This window comes from Petaurus breviceps, unplaced genomic scaffold (assembly GCF_028583685.1).
Source record: "Petaurus breviceps papuanus isolate PSGF00001 unplaced genomic scaffold, PetGlider_PUasm1.0 90750, whole genome shotgun sequence".
NCBI classification, from domain to species: Eukaryota; Metazoa; Chordata; class Mammalia; order Diprotodontia; family Petauridae; genus Petaurus; species Petaurus breviceps.
The window spans coordinates 11,415,314-11,441,604 of NW_027187335.1; the positions used below are offsets into that span (position 1 = coordinate 11,415,314).

At 38.2% G+C, this 26,291-nt stretch overlaps 2 protein-coding genes across 16 annotated transcripts in view; one reads left to right on the plus strand and one right to left on the minus strand.

The window, feature by feature from the left end:
* The window catches only part of NBR1 (NBR1 autophagy cargo receptor), a 33,627-nt gene extending 20,046 nt beyond the window's left edge, over positions 1-13,581 (minus strand). For 3 of the 7 annotated variants that reach the window (XM_069067591.1, XM_069067589.1, XM_069067585.1), the window contains exons 1-5: positions 12,624-13,147; positions 7,557-7,667; positions 6,528-6,590; positions 4,033-4,051; positions 2,535-2,557 (exon numbers count right to left, since the gene is read on the minus strand). In XM_069067591.1, coding sequence (XP_068923692.1) covers positions 2,535-2,557; positions 4,033-4,051; positions 6,528-6,590; positions 7,557-7,658 — 207 coding nt within the window. In that variant the 5' untranslated portion in view covers positions 7,659-7,667; positions 12,624-13,147. Of the gene's footprint in view, positions 1-2,534; positions 2,558-4,032; positions 4,052-6,527; positions 6,591-7,556; positions 7,668-12,623; positions 13,149-13,178; positions 13,364-13,448 lie in introns of those variants that run through there. The other 4 variants (XM_069067586.1, XM_069067588.1, XM_069067587.1 and 1 more) reach the window with 4 other exon arrangements.
* A 105-nt stretch (positions 13,582-13,686) lies between these two features.
* Positions 13,687-26,291, plus strand: part of BRCA1 (BRCA1 DNA repair associated) — a 107,293-nt gene continuing 94,688 nt past the window's right edge. Inside the window, exons 1-3 of one of the 9 annotated variants that reach the window (XM_069067580.1) lie at positions 13,687-13,897; positions 14,840-14,948; positions 21,768-21,821. In XM_069067580.1, coding sequence (XP_068923681.1) covers positions 14,869-14,948; positions 21,768-21,821 — 134 coding nt within the window. In that variant the 5' untranslated portion in view covers positions 13,687-13,897; positions 14,840-14,868. Of the gene's footprint in view, positions 13,957-14,692; positions 14,949-21,767; positions 21,822-26,291 lie in introns of all 9 variants that reach the window. The other 8 variants (XM_069067576.1, XM_069067575.1, XM_069067583.1 and 5 more) reach the window with 8 other exon arrangements.

Genomic DNA, 26,291 nt, shown 5'->3' on the forward strand with positions numbered 1-26,291 from the left:
TCTAACAGGTTCATCTCATGAAATGATTCAGAACAATCAATAAACATACCTTCAACAGACTGAATGACTCATTAATAGATGTATTAATTTTTAAAAATGTATACGATATAATCATAATGCTATGATTAAATACAAATAAATTTAAATGCATTATTGAACTTAGCAGTTTTTTGTTACTAAGCATTTTCTTACTCAAAGGACACTAATAATATTAGAAATACTGGAGCCACAATAACCAGACTGACTCACTAAAGTCTAAAACTCTTATTACATCATTATATGACATTTTGTAGAAATTGGATTAAAACTGTTTGATAACCATATGACAAAAAAGGCCACTTTTCAGTTAAATGCTTAAATGTCTATAGAAAAATAAAGCCTGAAGCAGTAATAATAGATTATAGGGTTACCTTTACAATGTTGAGGTATAAACATAGGAACTTAATGAATGAAAAAGCAATATGAGCTCACAATATGCTAGGCACACTTCTAAGCAATGGGTACACAAATTAAAAAAGAAAAGTCAGTCCTGCCCTCAAAGATTCTAATATGGGAAAGCAATATATACAGAGGAGTGGTAGCCTTAAAGTTGAGTTTACAGTGAGAAGTCAATGGTAGGTAGACCTATAGAGAAATTCATGGACAAACTAATCAACTGATACATATGTATTAGAGGCCTATAATGTGTGTCAGGAATTGTGCAAGGCAGAGGAGATATAAAAAAAATGAATGAAACAACCTCAATTTGCAAGGAGTTTATATTCTAAAGGGTGAGATAACTACATATGCAACTAAAGAGAATAAATACAAATGAATAGAAAGTATTTAAATACTTTTGAGTCTGAGAGGAAGGGCACTAGTAGTTAATGTAGAAGATAGTACTTGAGCTACACCTTAAAGGAATAGAAGCATTCTATGAGTTAGAGGGAGGAAGGAAGGGCATTCCAAGCATGTAGGATGGAGAGCATGAGGAACAGAGAGAAAGCAGTCTGGCTTGATTATAGAGCATAAGAGGAGAGTGATGCACAGCGAAACTGAAAAGATAGGTTGGGGTCAGGTTGTGAAGGACTCTAAAAGATAAACTATCAGAAATGATCCTGTTGATTTGATAACTGTTCTCACAGTTGGTCCTACATATTTATAAAAGAATTCAATGTGAGAATAATTCTCAAGTCCAGAAGGTCATTACCTTTACCACACTAACATGTTACTTACAAAACCCAGTAGCTAGGACCTCCAAGCTGGGCCAGGGAAGCTAATATTGTTGGCAATGAACAAAGAAGATAGAACCAAAAGAGCTTTTAGATCTGGTTTTCAGATCAAGAGAAAGTAGGAAGAAGACAAGGACGAGTTGATTAAGATTAAAGGTGTGAGAGAACTGCCTGGCATAACAAGTAAAAGTGAGGGCAAGAAAGAATTTATTCTATGATTTATACTTCCAAAAAGGTCTTAAGCCAGCATTCAAATTGAATACACATATAAGATTAGACAACATGACCGAATTAAGAGGGAGTAAAAAAAAAAATAGATATACAAAGCACCTAGTATAAGGAAGTTGACCACTGAATTTATAGTAGCTCTGAACTTTCCAGCAGCTAAGGCAAAGGAGGAAACAAGCTGGGTTACACAGTCATGTCTGATAAAAAAAAGAAGGCACACCTATTCATAAGGAGAAACTTATGGATTCTAAAGATGGTTTTCCAGAGCTCAAGAAGTACTGAACACAGATAACTTGATTACAGGAAACTAAGGAAAAGGGCTGAATACCTACAACCAAGAAAAAATTTAAACAAGAATCTGTAGAGGCAGAATTGAGGGACAAATTGTTGAGCTGCTGAAGTATACAGCTATCTAGGTAGTATTTCTGACTAGAAGCCAAAAACAATGGGCCTGAGGTTCAAACAGGAAAGAATCTTGCTTCTTCTAAGACCAAAGGGATGGCATGTAGTTACTTTCAGTTCTAAATCTCATGAAAGAAATAACTAAAACTTTGACTGGAAAATGGAAAGGGAGAACTATCCAAAAGACTAGATAACCCCCTCAAGGTTTAGAGTCTAGAAAAGGGACCCTATGGATCAGAAAGTGAAAACAGGAAACAGGAAAAAACTCCCCAATTCTCTAAATCTGTGCTGGGCAACATGAGACTATACTTGCTATTCACTTCAACTGTGTACAGTTTCAAGCTACATTTCCTTCACACTTGAATAAAGTTTATAGTATCCTTAAACTGACTGTATAAGCAGGAGGAAACAAAGTGAAAAAAGGTCTTATGTGACTAAGGGAGAAAAGTTTTTGGAGGAAAAATTTCCTTTCTTTTTACTTTCTTGAGTGACAAAACATTAACCCAACAGTGAACCTGACTGGGGAAGCCTCTATGCTGTGGGTGGCCCTCTTCAATGGAGTCTCCATAAACAAATTTCACTATATACCTAGACATGCACTTTTCTCTGTGAATTTGGAGATTCAGGTCCAATTTTCTAACCAATATATACATATATTAAAAGTTCTTTGAAAATGAGAGTGATACTGATTACCTTAAGGGCTTCTTCATATTCTCCTACAACATAAAAAAAAAAAACTTATAAGTATTTATAGAACAATTCAAAAGAAGATTTTAGAAAACACAAGTGGTCCTTGAAATAAGAACATTTAACTTCTAAATAACCCATACGAAAAAATATGGTAGAAGCTGGCCTTCTTCTGGGACCCCTTCCTTGCCCCACTATCTTCATGATTCTGAAAAGCAATTACCAAAACTCCTTAACCATATAGGCTTCTTTACCCCTTCCTAAGGCTCAGAGAAGGTCAGGTGGTTCAGGGATCAAAGAGGCTCAGGGTTATCATTTTAGTTACATTAAGAGTTAAACAGGCTGTCATGGGATGGTTTGGAAACTTAATAAAATTAATTCAAAGGTCTGATTTGGTGTTTTTGTTGTTTCTGGATTTGAATTCAGGCCCTCCTGACTCCAGAGTCGGTGATCTATTCACTGTGTCACCTAGCTACCCAGAGGCACACTATTCGTAAAAGATAATCACTGAATTTCTAAGATCCTATAACATACACACACTAGAACCTATCCATGATACTAACCATTGAATTCATGCTAGGGGACTACTTTATAAATTCATGTGCCAGATGAGGTCCTCGCAGTAACTAAATGTCCTTGGATTAGCTCCAAGATGGAATTTACTTTCTACCTGTCAGACCTGAAATTACAGCAAATTGAGGCAATAAAGTTCCAAGCACATTTAATTTACTGGTAAGGATATGAGTTACCATTTAAAAAGGTGTCTTTAGGGGCGGCTACTTACTAGCCATGTGACCTTGGGCAAGTCACTTAACCTCAACTGCCCCCTCCAAAAAGAAAAAAAACTGTCTAGCTCCTCTGTAAGTTAAGAGACCTAGAATGAAGGCTGATGCATCATTTTTACAAACAAAAGGAGAAGCATTCAAAAAAGTAGAGAAAGCAGCATCATAGATGAGGAAAATAATATGATTGGTTACAAAACCTGAAAGATCATAGGTATGGGGGACAATATGACTAGATGGATATGGGGAAGGCAAGACTAGCAATCCCTCACTTCCATCTCATCTCTAGGAAATTCTGAATGATTTAATCCACTTGCAAGAATAAACTAATGGCATATAGATAGCAGATTTCCTCTAATTGGTCAAGAACAGCTACTATAATGGTTTCTTTTAATTAAAATGATTTATAGGGAAACTGAACTTTTAAACTTAACTCTGAGAGGGAGGCTGAACTTAACTTGGATATGGGAAATGTGATTTAAACAGTTATACAAATACAAAATGGAATCAATTTGATTTTCTCAGACTATATACATAGATGTGTATACATACACACATCTATGTATATGTATGTATATATCATTATTGTAGTGAGTAATGTTGTAGCAAGGCTCCAGTGCTAAGAAAAATAGGTAAACCAATAATCTTCCCCACAACCAGGTCTCCCAGGTATGGAGTGATAAACACAATAGTTTCCCCAGGTAGTAAAAGACAAGACTTACCTTGGCTATTGATGGACACCTATAAAAGAAAAAGACCAATGAAACAAATGTATCATTAATTGAGCATTTATACTGTTACCAATGACCACATAATAATACAAAGACAAAGTTTTAAAAAGACACCAATTTCTCCTGGGCAGCTAGGTGATGCAGTAGCTGGGATTACCTGGCCTGAAATCAGCAAGACTCATCTCCCTGAGTTCAAATTTGACCTCAAACACTTGCTAGCTGTGTGACCTTGGGCAAGTCACTAAGCCTTTTTGTCCCAATTTCCTCAACTGTAAAATGAGCTGGAGAAGGAAATGGCAAACCACTCCAGTATCTTTGCCAAGAAAATCCCAAATGAGTTCACAGAGAGTCAGACACAACTGAAACAAATGAGCAGCAACAATATTTCCCTACACTTTAGACTTTCTTTCATTTACAAGTAAATTTATATACAATTCAGTTAGAGGCAGGTAAGCAGTACAGGAAATAGAGCCCTGACCCGGCAGTCAGGAAGATCTGAGTTCGAATTCAGCTTTAGGCATTTACTCTGGGAAAGTCACTTAACCAGTTTGCTTGTTTCCTCGACTGTAAAATGGGAACAATAATAGCATCTACCTTGCAGGCTTGTTGTGAAGAACAAATGAAATAATGTTGTGAAGAATTTAGATAAATTGTTAAAAAATATGAATAGGCAGCGTCCAGATGAAGAAATTAAAACTATCGTCATATGAAAAAAATGCTCTAAATCACCACTGATTACAGAAATGCAAACCAAAACAACTCTGAGGCACCACGTATTACCTATCAGATTAGCTAATATGACAAAACAGGAAAATGATAAATTTTGGAGATGTGAAAAAACTGGAACACTAATGCACTGCTGGTGGCATTGTGAACTGATCCAACCATTCTGGAGAACAATTTGGAACTATGCCCAAAGGGCTATAAAACTGCATATCCTTTGACCCAGAAATATCACTTCTAGGTCTGTATCCCAAAGAGATTATAAAAATGAGAAAAGGACCCACATGCACCAAAATATTTATGGCAGCTCTTTTTGTAGTGGCCAAGAATTAGAAATTGAGGGGATGCCCATCAATTGGAGAATTGGCTGGACAAATTATGGTATATGAATGTAATGGTGTACTCTGGTGCTATAAGAAATGATGAAGAGGGGGCAGCTAGGTGGCGCAGTGAGTAAAAGCACCAGTCCGGAGTCAGGAGGACCCGAGTTCGAGTTCGGTTCCAGCCTCAGACATTTAACACCCGCACACACACAAAAAAAACTAGCCGTGTAACTTTGGGCAAGTTATTTAACTCCAATTGCCCTCCAAAAAGGCAGAAACAAAAAAATGATGAAGAGGCAGACTCCAGATAAACCTGGAAAAACTTATTATGAACCCATGCTGAGTCAAGTGGGCAGAACAAGAACAATGTACACAGTTAACAGTCACATTGTGATGACTAACTTTGATAGACTTAGCTCTTCTCCCAAAGATCTAAGACAACTCCCAAAGACTCACAATGGAAAATGCTACCCACATCCAGAGAAAGAATTTTAGAGTCTGAACGCATATAGAAGCATACTATTTTCTCTCTTGTTCTTTTGTTTTGCTTCTTATTTCTTATGGGTTCCTCCCATTGGTTCTAATTCTTGTTTACATCATGACTAATGTGAAAATGTTTAATATGAATGTATATGTAGAGCCTATATTAGATTGCATGCTGTCTGTGGGAAGGGGGAGGGAGGAGAAAATTAAGAACTCAAAATTTTATGGAAATGAAGGTTGAAAACTAAAAATTAATTAATTTTTTTTTTTTTAGGGCAATTGGGGTTAAGTGACTTGCCCAAGGTTACACGGCTAGTCTTTGTGTTAAGTGTCTGAGGTCGGATTTGAACTCGGGTTCTCCTGATTCCAGGGCTGGTGCTCTATTCACTGTGCCACCTAGCCGCCCCAAAATTAATTAATCTTTTAAAAAAAGAAAAGAAAAGAAAAGAATTTAGGGGTGGCTAGGTGATAAAGTGAACTGAGCACAAGCCCTGGAGTCAGGAGAACCTGAGTTCAAATCCGGCCTCAGACATTTAACACTTACTAGCCATGTGACCTTGGGCAAGTCACTTAACCCCAATTGCCCTGCCTCCCCCCTCCAAAAAAAAGAATTTAGAAAAGTACCTTGTATATAGTAGGCACTCTTTCTTTATATATGCTTATTTCCATACCAATTCCTTTCCCCTATCTGCACTCTGCTTACGTATTTAGGCTTAAGATAATTTAGCAGAATATAAAGCAGTAGCTACATTAATTTTTCTTCTTTCTTTTGTCTCCCAATCTACTTCATTTTCCCTAAGTCTCTACTTGTGGGTACCTGTTATCAATCAGGATTTTACCCAACCTACACACTAGACCAACTATTTTCAAAAGCTGTTGAGCCCTGTTGTACTCCTGGGAAATAAGATAAAATCACTGTCCTAGAAAATCAGCAATGGGTACTATAATATACTTTACCTCTTCACTATCCTCATCCAGGTATTTTATCTGAATGGTGTTCAGATCAAATGAAACTTTTACCTGTAAGTGAGAACACACATTAGACAACTTATGAATCAAAATAACTTTCAACTTTACCCATTACAGGAAAATCAAGAAATTTCAGAAAAACAAAAAAAACCCAGATCCATTTTCTAGGCAATCGTCTTTCCAGGTAACTATTTTAACACAATTATCTGCTTGAAGGAAAGGGGATGGATTACATGATCTATGAAGGTCTTTTATACCTTTAAGATTCTTTTAAGGTGATTGCTTATGCTCCTTTGTGCTCAAAAGTGGAATCTTAATTAAGCAAAGTTTCCTGTTAGATAAACTCTGCTACACAGGAAGTAAAACATTTACTACTGCAACTTGGACAAACACAGTAAGTACAAAGGTCAAATCAAGAATGGGAAGATCACTACCAAACAGAGAAGAGCAGGTGGCCTACCACTTAAGAGGTTACAGGCAGGGATATTCCCTCTCAACTTTGGAACAAGCCACCTATGACTTAGCAATAAAGGAATTCACCAGTTCTTACAAAGTTCACAACGACCACTGACAAATCTGCTCTCGTGCACAGGAACATTCTACCACAACATAAGCAAGATAAAATCCACACCAATTCATTCTACACACTGTTCATTTAAAAAAAGTGTTTTAGAAGTTTTCCAAATCCCTCCCATATTATAAAAAAAAAACCTCATTAAGCCTTCTGTTTCCCAAAGTAACTACTATTCTTCAAAGAATTAACTTTAATTTAATATTTTTTAAAATTTATATATTTAAATTAATAATTAAATAAAAAGAATTCACTTTGTAATTCCCAACTAAAATATTTAATATAAGAAAAGGAAGCAGTGACCTACTTTCAAAGGAATTTTTTCTTAAGGGGTTGAATTGGTAAATATAACAACTTTTAAAACCTATGAAATTGCACTATTAAAAATAATTGTCTCTGGAAAAATTTTCATTTAGGTAAAGGGGAAGAAAAATAAAATCACTCACCATTGCTTCCACATCAGCCCAGGTTGTATTTTGTGAGTCTGAAACCAGGAAGCTTTGCGTTTCATTTTTAAAAGTCACATTTAGATTAACCTGCGGCTCCATGCTTTGGGGCTAAAGAGGAGAAAAAGTAAAATATTTCAGAAAATGCTTTACAAAAGAAATGAAAGCTAACTTTTTGATGATGACTATACAGTTTCACTCAAATCCCTAACATACAAGAACTTGTATCTCTATAAAGCATCCATTCCCAAATGTATATAAACAAAGTATATAAACAAAAAGCTCTAACAGAGCTTTTTTTAAAATACCTGGATGAGGATAGTGAAGAGGTAAAGTATATTATAGTACCCATTGCTGATTTTCTATAAACAAAAAATCTCTGAGGTTTCACTTCACGTCCAGCAAATTAGCAAACATGAAAATTGTAGGTGTTGGTAAAGTTGGGAATTATTCCAACCATTCTGGAAAGTGATAGGAAATCATTCTGAGAAAAGGAATAACATGTCCACATAAAAAGTACAACTAGAGATCCCACTGCTAGGTGTATATATATATATGTATATGTATATAATACCTGAAAAAAATCAAAGTCAGAAAGGTCCTACATAACATCAAAATATTTAAAACAGCACTTTTTGTAGTTGCAAAAAACTGAAAACAAAATCCATGCCCATTAATTGGAAATGGTTAAACAAATTATGATAAACAAATGTAAAGGAGTATTACTGTATTGTAAGAAAATGTGAATATGAAGAATCAAGAGTATAGGAAGACAAACTCAGAGAGAAAAAAGTAGAATTAGGAAGATAACATACATAATGACTCTAACATTGTAATTGGGGGGAAAATTGAACACATTAATGTAATGACCAAACCTGGATCTAAAGAAGAGATGAGAAATTTTCCTCTCTCCCTTATTTGTAGGGAAGGGGTATTTGGGGTATGAAAGTCAAATCAAGAAGCATTTATTCAATACTACTTATGAGCTAGGCACTCTATTAGGCATTAAGGATACAAAAAAAGATCAGACTATCTCTGCTCTCAAGGAGTCTACAATGTAATGAAACATTGCATTTAATGATGTAGAGGTTAGTTTTGCTGAACTCCCTCCCCGCCCCATTCTCAGGGAAGGGAGGGGGAAATGAAATGAAAGTAAAGTAAAAGAAAAAGATAGCCAACAAAATCGTTAAAAAGGAGTGTCAATACTATAGCACAAAAACCCTCTGATTTTTCATAACCAGAGGTTTGTTGTTTTTTGGGGGGTGGGGGAGGATGTGGTTTCTTTGATCTCTATGAAATAATTTAAATAAATAAATAAACCTTAAATAAATAAGTAAATAATTTAAGAAGCTTAAAATCAAATGTAGAAGTACCCTGGGTATGGTCCATGCTTACACTCTTGATGTTGAAATCACATCTGCTATGTCCTATTTCTGCAGTGAATTTCACTCAAATTCTTATCTAAAACAAGTTTAACAAATTAATCCACTCTAAGGTTTTAATGACTGATAACACCTCAGTAGGACATGCCTCCCCAGTTTATGTTTTAGAAAGAAATATGCTACAACTTTCTAATGATGGATTTTCAGATACCATTGATAGCCTATTAGGAAAATATTCAGGCAGTGTAAGTCTTCATAGTGACCCTCCAATTGTACTTGTAAATCACAAATGTTCCATCTATGCTTCAACATCCATCAATGCATATGATTAACTCCCTCTTGTATTCATTCATTCTTGTATTCAATAAAGAGAATTATTTTTAAAAATCAAATGTGGATTGAGAAGAGCTATAGTAGTTAGTAGTAGTTCTGAGGATGGGATCTGAACCCCTAAAAGGAAAAACCCTAGAACTTTTCCACAAATTTTAGTAGTCCAGATCACTGGTGCCTAGGCCTAAGGCATCTGACCCACCCCAGCCCACCTTGATTACTCAATTAGCTTACTTTCCACTCCTTAATACCCTTAAGGCCCCTTCTCAGTTATCTCTGGACCACCCAGGCTATTAGTCACTCCTTAATCCCATCTGCATCCTCCCAAGTCTTTTTTGGTATAAAAAATCTGTCCCACCCTCATCAAATGTGAAGATTCACTTAGAATCTGGACAGCTCATATTTTGCCCACCCAACTAGTGTCATGATGAACTTGCTACTTGTACTTATTTCCAGGTTCCTAGCACCCCTAGACAGCAACAGTAATAGATTCTAATTCAGTTTACCACTTAACCATGTAACCTTGAGCAAGTCACAACCTCTTTGCACCTCCATTCCTTCATCAATAAAATAGGCAAATCTTCATCTGCCCCATCATTTAGCTTATGAGAACTGGGATCCAGAATTAGGAGGTCTGAGCCAGGGTTTGACAAGTTATATAGACCCCAGAGCAGGGGTGGGGAACCTGGGCCCAGAGGTCAGAAATTCAGGACTTTGACAGAATCCAGACTTCACAGAACAAATCCCATTAATAAAAGGATTTGTTCAGCCAAACTTGGAGTCAGTGAAAAGGCTCCACCCAAGAACCTAGAACGTCCTATGTGGCCTCAAGGCTGCAGGCTCCCCACCCCAGCCCTAGAGTTATAGTGAAGATCACATAATACAATTTATGTGGAAATTCTAGGTATGGAGCAAAGAGCACCAGATCTAGAATCAAGAGAGACCTGGGTTTGAACCCCAGCTCCCTAATTCACTGTGCTGACTATGGGCAAGTCATTTAATTTCTTTTGGCCTAAGACTTCTGTCATCTGCAAAATGAGGACAATGCGCCAACTTTTGTTGTTTTAAAGAAAGCACATTATCAATCTTATATAATATAAACATATTATTATTATAAACCAGCTTTAAAAATAAAATTAGTCTTTTCCACAGAGGATAGAGTCTATTTAAGCAATACACTAGATAGTGTTCTCATTAAAGAAGAACCTATACTGCTTGAATTCAAGAGATTCTATTGAGCTAATGATAATTAACCAAAGCAAAACTTTCCTCAATCTAGGCTCAATTTCATTAACAAGATATTGCCATATTTCTAACTCCAACCTTGCTGACACCTATAATTCATTCAAGTATGAACATGTTGGTTCAACATATCTACCCTTGGAAAATCTAGTACATTCCTTCATGATCTCCCAGGAGCTTTAGAAAGGGCCAGGACTCATGATGAAAAAGACTACCCACTTTCAGAGAGAGAACTGATGGCCTCTGAGTGCAGACTGAAGCACATTTTGTTTTTCATGCCCTTTTCTTTCTTTGCAACGTTGCTAATATTGAAATGTTTTGCATGATTTCACATGTATAATGGACATCCTATTGCTTGCCTTGTTAATGGATGGGGGAGGGGCACGAGAGGGAAAGAATTGGGCACTCAAAATTTTAAAAATGAATGTCAAAAAGGGGAGGCTAGGTGGCGCAGTGAATATACCATTGGCCCAGGAATCAAGAGGACCTGAGTTCAAATAAGGCCTCAGACACTTAACACAAAACTAGCAGTGGGCAAGTCACTTAACCCCAATTGCCTTACATTCCCCAAGCCCAAAAAGCAAAAAAGAATGTAAAAAAATTAAATGGGAGGGGAGGGGAGAGAGGAGAATTAAGTTAAGGTCACCTACAAGAGATGGATGGTCTGGTGTTCCATACCTACTTCCAAATTTCAAATGAATTTCCACACTCTGAAAGCCTCAGTCTTATATTTACTGAACTAACCACCCCCCCTCCATTTCTCATATCACAAGAAGAAAAATGCATAAAATAGTCTGGAATTCAGTCAGTAATTTTACCAATGGGATAAAAAACAGGAAGTGAGAGTGTGTGCTGAGGAGAGAGGTAAGAAGGGACAGTTCTTGGCCATTTCTAGGTCTTTGTTTTTTTTTTTTTTTAATCTTTCTCTTCCAGAACTCTCAATTAGTGATCAGCAATCTCCTTCTAATAGTAATCTCAGGATCTATGTACAAATCAGGCCTAGGAGCTGGCCCATGCTAAGTTAACAGCCAGTGTAGCCAAACAGCTACATTCATCTCATATCTAGCAGTACAGTATTTGAGGTCAAGAGCATCGATTCACCACTATTTGAGGTAAACCACATTTCCTCTCTCTGTTTCAAAACTCGGTTGACCTACAACAGTAGAACCTAGGCTCTAATTTTTTTTTTCTGCATTAGAACTGTGATTCATTGGCATAGAAGCTCCTGATGTATAAGTCCCTCTTCTATAGAAGATACCCAACACCTCTATAACAGGAGAGGCACCTCATTTTTTTTTTTTGGTGCCATGGACCCCTCTGGCAGACTGGTGAAGCCTGTGGAGCTTTTCTCAGAAAAATGTTTTTAAATACATAAAACAGAGAAGATTATGAAAGAATTAAAGGTGGAAAATATAGATATAATTCCATTTCCCCATTCGAGTTCATCCACTCCCTGGAATCTATCCAAAGACCCAAGAACTCCAAGTTAAGAGCCCTTTATAGTCTCAGAGAATTGCCTCGGTGAAATCAGTCAGGCAACAAACACTGATTAAGCTTCTACAGAGTACCAAGGATTCTGCTAAGCATAGGAGATAAAAGGAAAAGTAAAAACCAATTCCTGCCCTCAAGGAGCTCACAGTCTAATAGGGTAGAGAACATGCAAAGGGCTAGGTAGAAACAAGGGAAGGAGGGGATAAACTGAGGGTCATCTCCGAGGGAAAGAAAACGTATGGGAAAAGCTTCCTGTATTAGACAGAATTTTATCTGGTCTTGAGGGAAGCCAGGAAGCGGCGATGGCCCGAAGGGAGAACTTCAACTTGAGTCTTAACTCCGAAGACTCTCTCAGTTATTCACTCACTATTTTTGTTTTCTTTGATACAAAAAGGATCGGGGGAGGGAGTGTTAAAGAGGGGCTCGAATCTAAAGGGCCAGCAATGACAGCTACAGCCCCAGGGCTTAACAGTGCAAAGCGCACAGTAGGCGCTTAATAAATGTAGACTCACTAATTCTACTTCCATGGCCAGGGCTTCCCCTCCCTCTTAGACCCAGCTGAACACGGTACGGGAGCCCTCTCCTCTCGCGGGGCTCATCGGCCTCCTCCGACCCTCCTCACCTCGGAAGCCCGACTGGGCCTCGCCCCCTCGGGTTCTGGAAAGCTCCTGGTCCACTCACAGCTGTCTGCCGGAGACCGGTCGACGGCCCTCCGAAAGCTCTGTCCCAAGGTAGCCTGACACCACCTCCTGGAAGTACCTCTTGTCTCTTTAGCCGCTTCCCGCCCACGGGGGGCGCCTGCCCAAGACCGGTGCAAGGACCGCTCGGGACCGGCTCAGCTGCTGCCCCTCTGGGGAGACTCTAACATGGCGGATGGAAACCAGAGTCGGGTCATACAAGCCCACGGAGGGACGATTGGTTCGAGCCCCTGTCCCTCTGAACTGACATGCCTCTGATTGGTTTAGGGTGAGACAAGGGCGGGGCGATGAGCGGAGAAACATAACAATAACAAACACTGGGAAAGAAGGCCGAGCGGAAGCGGGCCAGAGAGGCTTTCCTCTTTGCAGATATCCTGGACACTTGGCCTCTACCAGCTACAGGCCACCTCGGACATGATGGGACATGTAGTCTAGCCTTGGGCTGACTCCCCGGACCATTACTCTCCCAATACAATTACCCAGAAACGCTACGGATTTGTATCGGCTGTGTACCCAGAACACTCTTCGACATGTTTTCTACAGTCACGAAGTTCCACGAAAGTCCAGGATGCAGCCTCTTCTCCTGGAGACTACGATTTCCAAAATGCACCGCGCCTCATTTCTCCTCCCCCTCGGGCCCCACATACCGCCCCCGACTGTACACGTAAGCGGTTCATTACCCTTCCCCCCTCCAACTGGACCTTGTCGCAGTGCACTCTGGGTATTGTAGTCTCAGTCACTTGCTTTACCTGGCGAGATTCCCATCGCGGCGGAGGTTGGAGGACTCGGGACTTCTCTTGCTGCTCTGCTAAGGAAAGTGTGGCTTCCGGTGATGATTCCGACTCTCGGAGAGCAATTACTGTGACGCAATAACCCAGTGATTGAGAGAGTAGAAAAGAAGGGGGCGGAGTCTAACACTCTCGACATACTACATAACTTCTTCCTTTTCCGGTTCCTTCCATTTCCGTTTTATGGGGAAAGTAAGGAGGCCCAATCACAGGACCCCAGAGAAGCCAAACCCATTCTTCCCTCCCAGTTTATGTGATGGAACGGGTATTTCGATTGGCTTCGAGGCTGTCGGTTGTGTTCCGTTACTATGACAACAGAAAAGCGCGGGAAATCACTATATATTGAAACTGAGACTGCGCGCCAGAACACAAAGAAGACCCTGGAAGGAAGAAGGCTTTCGCCAGGCCAGGTAACTTGGTGTGTTACCTGGGCGGGAGGAGAAGGGCTCATGAAAGGAAGAGGACTAAAGTGAGTTTAGAGGGAAGTCCAGGGGAGTGGGGGAGAGGTTCAAGTTCAATTCTGCAAGCACTAGATGCAATGTGTGTTGAGATTACAAAATGACGAAGCAGTCAGTGGCCTTAAGGAGCTTACATTCTATTGGGAGGAAACCACATGAATTCAGATAAGTTAATATAATATAGATAGAGTGTGATTTTGGATTTGGGAGAGAGGTATACCAAGCAGATTATAGTCTAGGAGGCTAATTACAGGCCGTTTTAGTAGGCCAGGTGATAGGTGATAAGGCCTTGCCCTAGGATGGTAGCCAGGTGAGTGATATGTCATTATCGATATACAGTGTGTGTATGTAAGAGGCTAGGATTGGAGAATTGGGAGGACAGTGGGAGAGGGGCCTAGGGCAATACTAAAGGAGATTAAGGAGTAGGGAGTATGTATGGGGGACAGTGAAAGAAGTGAGGGCTAAGGAGGGAGGAGACCTGGCAACGTGTGAGGAGGAACACCCTAAAAGAGAAAAGCAACATGGGCAAGGTCTATATTAGTGTCCCTACCTTTTCTGGACAGGGGAAAACAAAGATGCTTGCTCGACTTGTCATGGAGCACTGGGGGGTTTTACACTATTCCTATAGAAGGTAAAAAGATAGACAAGAAGGAAGAAAGAAAATCCAGGAACAAAAGAGTAAAGAGGAGAGAGAATTGAACAAGTCTAAATATAGGAAGAAATACTAAATTTGTTTTTGCTTTTCAGAGTTTTTGCTTTTTTTTTTTTCAAGTTCTTCTCATTGGCTGATCTATGGCTGTAGCTGAAGCTCTCAAGTCTTAAGGCCTTGTGTTTAAGAAAGACTCGAAAATATTTCATGTTAAATATTTGTTTCCAAATCATTTTTACCTTGAGTCTGTTAGATTCAGTGAGAGAGAAAAGAAATGGATTTATCTACAGTCAGTATTGAAGAAGTAAAGAATGTCCTGATTGGGATGCAGAAAATCTTAGAATGTCCTATCTGGTAAGTTTGTAGGCCAATCATTATTTGTTTCCTTTTCCCATGCCCACACCATCACAAAAGTGGAGAAATGGCTTGAAATCATTAGGATTTACAGTGAGGGTTATTAGAAGTGGAAGTATGCAGTATTATATAATGTTTCTCACAAGCTGTGCTTTAGCATTGCCTTAAGTATGCTGAAAATTATATGGCATTTGCCCTTGAAGGCACTTGTGTAGGTATCCCACAATTTGTATGGAACTTACCTTTGCAATTGCATTCACATGCCTTCAGGTTCTCCCTTAATGATTTCTCCAGGTAAAGAATAATACTGTGGTCATAAAACTAAAGAAGGTTTAGAACCGCTGACAGTTTTACTTTATTCAAGTAATGTTTAAAAAATAGATACAAAACCATTATCATATCAGAATTTTCCTTCTGAATAGATAACAATAATAATGAAATATGATAGGCTACACACTTTAAAATCCATACATATATAAAGTTGATATGTCTTTATATAAAAAGGAAAGAAAAAATCCTTACAACAGCCTTGTACAAGAAAAACAGCTACTTGCTTCTCAGATTAAAAAAAAAATGTCAAATAGTAGAGATTTTTCATCTTCATTTATATTCATTCTGTATATTGTCTCAGTATAGTTATCTCTATGCCACTTGATATAATCTTGAACCATCAGTTTTGTCATGAGATTGCCATACCTCTGGTTATTTTTTATTTCAGATAATATAGTCATTACTTGGATCCCAGACCCACACAATCAGTGGATTACTATAAACCCTAAAGCCTCCTTGGGCCAAATGCTGGCATACTATTTGATATTTTGCAGTTCTACCAGCTCTGGCTGATGAAAGCCTATTCTCAAAAGTCACAGGAGGTTCTTATGATCAAGAATTACCAGGTCTAGTCAAAGTGTTTCTTTTAACTCCAGAAGTCAGATTCACCTGAACCTTAGTAGTCTCTGACATTCCCATGGCCTTTGCTAAAATATCTTTAGGATGGCATTATGCCATGAGTTATAGCCCCAACTCAGATGATGATTACAATGGCAGAGGACATAGCAAGGAGCATTTCTCTCAAGGCCCTGTACCAACATCAGGACTGATCTCCAGAGCCAGATTTCCTGGCCGCATTTGAAGGAACACACAGTCTAACCTAGCTTTGTGAATAAAATGCCAGTCTGCAAACCACGTAAAGGATCGTTCCCTCATAACAAAGTTCAGGGTTGGGGCCATAGAGATGACAGGATACACCTTCCCCATCAGGTTTCATACATTCCAGCTTTTTCTTCTCTGGGTTTTGTTTTGTTTTTAAGTAGAGGAGCCTCCCTACCACCACCACCACTACTCACCCAACATACTTTCTGTCTTGTTTGGAATAGATACATTTCTTTCTGGATTTAATTTACCAGACAAGCCCAGAAATAGCTTACAGTCTAGTAAAGGAGGAAATAAAACATTAATATAAATAGGTATGATACCTAGTAAAAGGTAATAAGAACAAAGAACAGGTTCATAGTATGTGTTATGAGAAATTATGCTGCATAATCTTTTCACATCATCCTGGTAATTATTAATTGTAAGACTGTCACTGTGCTTTATGAGAATAGATCCCCAGCTTTCATGTCAGCTAGAGTTTGCAAAACTGGAATCTTTCTCACTCAGAGAAAGGAAGAAGAGATCCCTTTCATCTGGGAGAGATCAGGAAGGGCTTCACAGAGGAACATTAAATCTGAACTGGACCTTAAAGGGAGAGGAGTATAATAGGCAGATGTGGAGGAAATTTATTCAGTCATGGAATGTATCCATACATCTCCTTTGTCCTTGAAAGGATGCTTGAGAAATCTTGTATAGTAAACTAAGCTGAGCAAGGCAGCTCCTGCTGGGAAAAAAAAAACAACACCCTTTTTCCTTTCTTTCAAACTGCGTGATACTGCCAAGTCTGATGAATTATTATGATTTGTAAGACAGCATTCTGTATTTCTCTGCTAAGCCCTCTGCTGTGCTGCTGAAATAATTTCTAATATCCATTTGAATTCCTCAATCAAATTTATGTGTAGAAGTCAGATATCAAGGCAAGGGCCTGGATTTTTGTTGTTGTTAGTCCTTCATTCTCAAAGAAAATCAATGTCATCTTGAGGGTAATGTCTTGACTTGCTTGTGAGTTGGATTTAAGTGAGGCAGAGCATGACCAAGTTATCGGCTTTACTCTCTCCTCCAGAGTCATTGAAGTCCTGTGGCTAGACCTTGACCTTTCTAAATTAAGGTCTTTCTCAGGTCACTGTGCCTGAGGCAACTCCCATTCAAAATGTTGGTAAGAGTTGAGACAGAATTACCATCACAAAAATGTCAGTCTGGGAAGGGGAGACTGAAGTTTCTGGCCTGAACTGAAAACAGTTGCTTTTTACACTCATTCTAAGCCATCAAAACCTAAATAGTGTGCCACTGAAGCTTGAACTGTGACTATTATTGGCCATTTTATGAAAGCCAGAGTGATTTTGGTTTAAAGGGTAGTCAAATAGCTCCACTTGAAATGTAATGAATAGGCTTTTTTTTTTCTTTTTTTTTTTTTTTTTGCTTTTTGGAGAGGGGTAAAGGCAGGGCAATTTGGGGTTAAGTGACTTGCCCAAAGTCACACAGCTAGTAGATGTTAAGTGTCTGAGGTTGAATTTGAACTCAGGTCCTTCTGACTTCAGGGCCAGTGCTCTATTCACTGAGCCATGGGCTTTTTCAAAGCTATATTTCAAGAAATAAAAAATAAAAATTGCACAGGACAAAAAGTAAATTGTCCAGGCTTTTGGGAAAGAAGAATAGATGAATGAATAAATATAGATTATGTTCTAAAATCTAGTCCCCAAACCCCAAAATATCTTAGAGTATAAACAACCAAACATTCCTATGGAGCATATATGATGAGTCAAGGAGGAAGAAGAGGAAAGGAAGAAAGAACTCCCCGACTTCTGTTCCAGTTGGCAGGTTGGGTCCCCAGAGGGCAGCTCCCACTCTTAGGGTTCTAGAGATAACTTTCAGAGACTGTACTACTGCTACTCTAGGTCCTGAGTGCCAAATGTAGTCGTCCCCACTGACAGTTATCTAATAGTCTGTTAGTTTTTACCAAAGGTATTTGTATATGAGTCAGATATTAAGGAAAGGGCCTGCATTACGGTAATTGTTGAACGTCTCTTGTTGGTCCTGCTACTCAGTATTTGACTTGGCTTGCTTTTTAAGAATGAATAGAGTTAAAAATGGTCAAAATACAGTCATGACTGATGGGTGTCTGTGAAAGGCCAAATGGCAGGTCGGACTATAACCAACCCAACACATGAAAAAATTCTGGATTCCATCTCTACCACAAGTGAGAAGATTTTGATTTAAAAATAAAACCAAAACTATTGGAATTTTTTTTTAATGGGTCTTTGGTTATTTTTTCTTCTGTAATCATACTGTCAGTGGTGGTTGACATTAAGAATATAGGTTTATAGATAGTACTTATGTTTTAAAAGGAAGGTGACTTGAGGCTAGCAGGCATTTTTCTTTCTACCATGTGAAAGTGCTGAGTTCTGCAAATTTCATATCAGGGAAGTAAAAATAGGGTGAATTTGTGTTCCAAGTTTAAAATACAGGCAAGACTTAGAAAGCAAAAATCCTCCAACATTTTAGCTAAGAAACAAACTACAAGGTCTAAAAGAAATTTACAACCTAATTTGTGAAGACTCAGAGCCAGGGACTCAGGAAATGACTATATGGAAGAAGGGGGAGAGATTTGAGCACAAAACTTAGAGTAGAATTCTTATGGTATTTGCCTACAGTGATCAAAATGTCCTTAGTAGTGTGACAGTTGGCTCCATTTATCTTGCATTTCCACGATACAAAGTCATAAAAATGGAATGTGCCTTCTCTGTTACTCTGGCAAATTAAACCATCAATTAAAAACACTCACATAAAAATTAAAGATGCAAACATGGGAGTTAATGCTAGGTTTTCCTTTTTAGTCCACTATTGCTGTATAACTGTTACAACTTAAGCTCTTTCCTTTAGAAGTGTATGTAGATTTGCTCATCCTGGTGATTGTCAAATCTTTTGCTTCTTTAATTGAAAGTTAGTTTAGGATGGGGACCATGCCTATGTAACTTGCTTTATGTAGTATTCATAAGCACCATTTGTAATTAAATGCTTAGTAAATGTGTTTTGATGATTATTGGAGACTGTTGGTATAGTAGAAGGAGCATTAGGTCTCCAGGGCTTGATAGGTCTATCTCAGATAAATTCTAGCCATCTCACTTCTTGTAGGACCTTCATCAAAGCCAATCACCTCTCTCTTTTTTTTTTTAAAGCAATTGGGGTTAAGTAACTTGCTCAAGGTTACGTGGCCAGGTGTTTCTGGGTGGGTGCTAAGTGTCTGAGCCCGGATTCAATCCCCAGGTCATCCCGACACTGGGGCTGGTGCTCTTACTTACTGTGCTAACCCTTCACCTCTTACCAACCTCAGTTTTCTCATCTATAAAACAAGAAGTGGAGACAAGGCTGTCTTTAAGTTTCCTTCCAGCTCTAAATCTTTTATTACTATTGCTCTGAACTCCCTTTGCTTCAGAGAAGTAGCACGGGAGAGTGGAGAGTGCATTGAACTTGGGAGAGAAGATCCAAGTGACCTTAGACAAATCATTTCCCCTTCCCAGAGCCTCCATTTCCTCATTTGTAAAATGGAGAATAGTAATGCTTGCTCTGTGTCTAGCATAGGGCATGCAAGTGCTTATTTTTGCTAACATCTAAAAAAGAGAGAGATGGGTTTGAATATTTGGCACTTCTGAGGATTCTTCTTTCTGTTTCTTTCATTTCTTATTATTAACTTATGCCTGTGGTTTAATCAGTGTAGGAAATTCCTTGTACCAATACAAATCAGTACCTGGGCCATAACTTATTAAAGTTGTAAAGATTTGCGCAGGGCCCCTGGAGGTTGTGTGGTTAGCCTGCAGTCACACAGCCAGTATGTGGCACAGGTGGACCTTCATCCTAAATTCACATATTTAGAGCAGAAAGGGGATGGACCTTGGAGATCATCTTATCTAGCCTGGTCATTTACAAATGAGTAAACTGAGGCCTAGTGAAGTTAAGGGACTTATCTAAGGCCACACAAATAGTTTAAGCATCAAAGGTCCTTTGACTATAGCTGGGACTCTTTTCCTCTATACTACTGGGTCCTAAGTCTAGAGTTGGCTGTCTCTCTACTATGTCCTACTGTTTGCTTTCATACCTAGATTTTTAAAAATTGTGAACACAAGGAGTTCTTGGTGAACTAAGTATTCTTTTCCTTTTCTGAGCTGTTTTCATTTTCTTACCCATATAAATATGTAATGGGTCTATTTTGGAGAATATTTAAATGTGGATCTTTTCTATCTTTTTGATAAACATTTACTGTCAGTACCCAGGAGAACAGATTTTGCCTATTTATTTTTTTCTCTGTCCCCCATCTAAATGTTCATTAACATGTGTCCCAACCTCCCATTTGGGTGTACATACACATACACACACAATCACATATTGGAGTTTTCATTCTAAAGTTTATATCTGTGGCATGTTTGGGTAGTTTGAGTTATAATTACTGTATTAGAATGTAACTATTTCCAGATTGAGTCACTGGATGATATTGAAAAACCATCTGGTATCATAGCAAAATCCAAGTTCTCTTTTACCAGTTGCTAAGATATGTAGTAGAAGTACAATAACAAATCAGAGTCTTCTACACTCCCTAGTTGTTTGTTTTTCATTTAATTTCATCCAAATAGTGTTATTTTGTGTAGTGCTTTACAGTTTGCTCTATACTATCAGTATATAACACTATGGTCAACAAAATATTGGTTATTATTCCTTTTGAACAGAAATAGTGTGGTACAGTACATAGGACACTGGATTTGGAGTCAGAAGATCCGAGTTCAAATCCAGTTCTGCTACTTCTGCATAAGTAGCCTTAGAAAAGTCATTTGTCCTCTCTGACACTGTTTCCTTATCTTCCTTATTGGCAGCTAGCCAACAAGTGAACAGAATCCTGGTCTTAGAGTCAGAAAGACATGAATTCAGATCCCACCTCAGATACTACTAGCTATATGATCCTGCCAGTCATTTACCCTCTCTCTCAGACTTAGTTTCCTTATCTATCAAGTGAGAGGGTTGGACTTGATGGCTTCTATGATACTATAGTATATCAAAAATCCCATGATCCAAAGGGCTGTTACCAGTTCCTTCACTAAAAGGGTACTTTTTATTTGAAAAGAATCATTTACCAATCCCAGTACTGGAATATCTTTTGTTGTCCTGGTCTTTGCAAAGAGCAGCATCAAAAGATTAAAGAGAAGCTTTGGAAAACCTGGTTGAAACATTGAACCATTGTGAATAGGTAAATGGTTCGGGGATAGATGGCTATAGCTCTTGGTGAATAGTAATCCATTTATCGAGTACCAGTTATGTGCTGGTGATTATACTCTATAAGTAAACATAAAAATAACATAAGGCAACATCATTTATGGGTTAATTGGAGAGATGGGACACACATATATGCAAAATAACTTTATAGTATTTAACAATATACCAGTGAGTGTAAGTTGCTGTACAGCAATGTTAAGTCTTTAAGTGTTCAGGAAATGCAGGGAAGAGGAATGATCAAAGTCACTCTTGAAGAATTAAATCTACCTCAGACTAGTTGTAAAATACAAAAGTTCTAATTCTGCGTTAATTTGGTCCTACCAAAGGATGTGTTTGCTTTTTAAAATTTGTGTTTATTGACTCTACAATAAAAATAAACATTCTTTCTTTTCCTTTCTATCCTTTTAGTCTGGAGTTGATCTCAGAACCTGTATCTACAACCTGTGACCACATATTTTGCAAGTAGGTGTCAAGATTCTCTACTATTTCGTAATAGGATTTGTCTAATTCTAGCATGTTTCCTTGGCCTTTTAAATTGAACTAAGAAAAACTCATCCTGAATCTGTCACAGTTTGTTTTGCAGAGGTTTTTAATGAACCAACCCAATTTGCCATACTTTTAACCCAAGTTCCTATTAAAGGTGCTAGCATGTTTAACTCCTTGGCAGGGTACAAATTACTGTATGGTCCACACTTTTATGTGTGCATTTATCAGAACAGAAAAAGAGAAGTCAGCATTGTGTATCACTAAGCATCTGTCCTTATTGCTACCAGATACTTCTTTTGGTAACTCCCCATTAAAAATATCCCTCATGTCCACAACCTACTTCTTTCTCATCTTTTTCTTTCTCTTTTTTTTCTTTTTTGGAGGGGGGTGGAAGGCAGGACAGTTGGGGTTAAGCGATTTCCCCAAGGTCACACAGCTAGTAAGTGTTAAGTGTCTGAGGCCAGATTTGAACTCAGGTCCTCCTGACTCCAGGGCCGGTGCTCTATTCACTGTGCCACCTAGCCACCCCCTTTCTTACCTTTTTCAAAACAAGAAATATTATATCAGACATTTATACCATACTGAGGTGAAAACACTGATGGATTATGTTAATTCTTTATTGAGATTTTTAAGCAATTTTTATTTCTTATATGGGAATGTGGGGCTTGTGTCTTTTGGAAGTGGGAGAGATAGGAGAGGTTCTCCTTGTTCTTGAAATCTAACTTCTAAAGCTGGCCCTGAAGGTGAATCACTTTAGTCTTTTCAGGTACCTCATCCACAAGGGACAATGATGTTTTACTACTACCCCTAGGATAATCAGCCTGAGCTATAGAGGTCCTATATAAAGCTATAGCTTTAGAGGACTGTTCACAGATTGAGAATTAGAAGGGCCTTTAGAAGTCTTCCAGTACAATGCCCTCATTTCACAAATTAGTGAAATGAATCCAGATAGGGTAAGTGTTCAAGTCCCACAGAGGGTGAGAGCAAAGCCTGGGTTTGAAACTAGGATCTCTGACTCCAAATCTAGTGCTATTTTACTCTTATCACTCTGCTTCCTTGCTAGCTGCTCTGTACTATGGGACATACCTCCCTTTCCCTTATCCTTGAACCCTCCTTTGTTATCTTTCTCCAAGATTCATTCACTGATCTAGTGATTCAGAGGCCATTCATTAGGCTATCTTACCTCTGTGCTACAACCCCCAGCCTAGGTTTTCCATCTCCCCTGCCTCTAAAAAATATTATTGGGGCGACTAGGTGGCACAGTGAATAGAGCACCGGCCCTGGAGTCAGGAGAACCAGAGTTCAAATCCGGCCTTAGACACAACACTTACTAGCTGTGTGACCTTGGGCCAAATCACTTCACCTCAATTGCCCTGCCTTCCCCCCTCCAAAAAGCACCCAAAAAAATTATCACGACCTCTGGGATAACCCACAGCATTATTATGGCCCAGAGTTTCTGTCGACTTTCACTCTCTAGGACCGAGGATAAAAACCACTTGAGGACTGTTCATTTGTTTGGAAGGAATATGTCACAACAACCCACTTGTTAGAGGGTTTGATCCAGGACTTCTATCCTTGGATGTGAATGTCTGGTGATAGTAGTGATTAAAGAGGCTATGTATGTATCAGGCAAAGAAAGCAACTGACACTGAATCTCTGTGTTGGAAAACTTTAAAGAAGTGAAAAGGAAAAAAAATTCTTTTTTTTTCTTTGGTCTTTATTAATTTGTTTACTTTTAGTTTACAAGATTCATTACCATAATTCCTTGAGTTTCAAATTTTCTCTCCCGCCCTGCCATGGTGGCATACAATCAAGTATTGTATCTGCAAATACTTTCACATTAGGCATTAGTCAGGTTATAAAGAAAGATTGTAACAGATGGAATGAAGAATGTGAAAGAGGAAACAAAACCAAACAAGAGAACAAAAAAGGGAAGGTAGTTTGCTTCAATCTGGGTTCAATCACAGTTCTTTCCCTGGATGTAAACATCTCTCTCCGTCATGAGTCTTTTGGGTCTGACTTATGTCTCTGGATTGCTGAGAAGGGTCCAGTTTATCAAACTTGGTCGTCACACATACGTTGTGTCTGTAATTGTGTACAATTCCTCCTGGCTCTACTCTTCTCACGCAGCATCAGTTCGTATAAGCCTCTCCAGGTAAATATGAAGTCCATCCGCTCCTCATTTCTTATTGCACAATAGTATTCCATAACATGCATATGCTACAACTTGTTCAGCCATTCCCCAGTTGTTGGGCACCCCCTTATTTTCCAATTCTTTGCCACTACAAAAAGAGCTGCTATAAATATTTTTGTACATATGAGTCTTTTTCCCACTTCTATGATCTCTTTGGGATGCAACCCTAGAAGTGGTAAGGCTGGGTCAAAGGGTATGAAATTATTTATAGCCCTTTGGGCATAATTCCATATTGCTTTCCAGAATGGTTGGATCAGTTCACAACTCCACCAGCAATGCATTAGTGTTACAATTTGACCACATCCTCTCTAGCATTTGTCATTTTTCTGTTTTGTCATCTAATTATCCATTTTGCATTTTATAATGCTAATTCTTGTTTAGTCATAAAGTCTTTCCCTCTCCAGAAATCTGACAGGTAAATTATTCCTTGTTTTCCGAGATTGCTCACAGTATCAACCTTTATACCTAGATCATGCACTCATTTAGACTTGATTTTGGTATATGGTGTTAGGTAATGGTCTATGCCCAGTTTCTGCCATGCTATATTCCAGTTTTCCCAGCAGTTTTTGTCAAATAGTGAGTTCTTATCCCAAAAACTGCGGTCTTTGGGTTTATCAAACATAAGATTACTATAGTCATTGACTGCTGAATCTCGTGTGCCTAATCTATTCCATTGGTCCACTACTCTATTCCTCAGCTGGTACCAAGTAGTTTTGATGACTGCTGCTTTATAATACAGATTGAAATCTGGTATAGCTAGTCTACCTTCCCTAGCATTTCTTTTCATTAATTTCCTTGATATTCTGGACTGTTTATTCTTCCAGATGAATTTTGTTACTATTTTTTCTAGCTCTATAAAGTAGTTTTTTGGTAAATTGATTGGTATGGCACTAAATATATAATTTAATTTAGGTAAAATTGTCATTTTTATTATATTAGCTTGACCCAGCCACGAGCAATTGATATTTTTCCAATTAGTTAGATCTGACTTAATTTGTGTGAAAAGTGTTTTGTAGTTGTGATCATATAGATCCTGGGTTTGTTTTGTCAGGTAGATTCCCAAATATTTTATAATGTCTACAGTAACTTTAAATGGGATTTCTCTTTCTATCTCTTACTGTTGGATTTCATTGGAAATATATAGGAATGCTGAGGATTTATGTGGGTTTATTTTATATCCAGCAACTTTGCCAAATTTATTTATTGTCTCAAGTAGTTTTTTACTTGATTCTCTAGGATTCTCTAAGTTTATCATCATATCATCTGCAGAGAGTGATACCTTGATCTCTTCTTTGCCTAATTTGATTCCTTTGATTTCTTTTTCTTCTCTAATTGCTACTGCTAACATTTCTAGTACCACATTGAATAAGAGTGGTGAAAGTGGACACCCTTGTTTCACTCCTGATCTTATTGGAAATTCTTCTAGCTTATCCCCATTACATATAATATTTGCTGATCAATTATACTGATGGTTTTCTTAATATTAAACCATCCTTGCATTCCTGGAATAAATCCTACCTAATCAAAGTGTATTATTCTTGAGATAAGTTGCTGTAGTCTTTTTGCTAGTATTTTATTTAGAATTTTTGCATCTATATTCATGAGGGAGATTGGTCTATAATTTTCTTTCTCTGTTTTATCTCTTCCTGATTTAGGTATCAGTACCATATTTGTGTCATAAAAAGAATTTGGGTGACAAGGGAGGAAGGGAATGAGTCTGGAATTCAAAGTTTTAAAATCAAATGTTTAAATATATATCAACTATTATTAATACTATTTTACATGTAATTGGGAAATAAGATATATGGGCACTGGGGCATAGAGATCCACCATGCCCTACTGGACAAGTCAAAAGGGGTATGGGAGAAAATATGGAAGAGAGCAGATTGGAGGAGGGGATATTGTGTGGAACTGCTATTTTGGGGCGGTGGGTAGGGGGAAAATGGGGAGAAAATTTGTAACTCAAAATCTGGTGGAAATGAATGATGTAAATCAGAAGTTAATAAAGCATTTGAAAAATGGGGAAAAAATAGAAAAATAAAAAAGAATTTGGTGGAACTCCTTTTTCGCTAATTTTCCCAAATAGTTTGTAGAGTATTGGAATCAATTGTTCTTTAAATGTTTGATAGAATTCACTAGTAAATCCATCTGGCCCTGGAGATTTTTTCCTAGGGAGTTGACTGATGACTTGTTCAATTTCTTTTTCTGAGATGGGGTTATTTAAGTAATTTATTTCGTCTTCAGTTAATCTG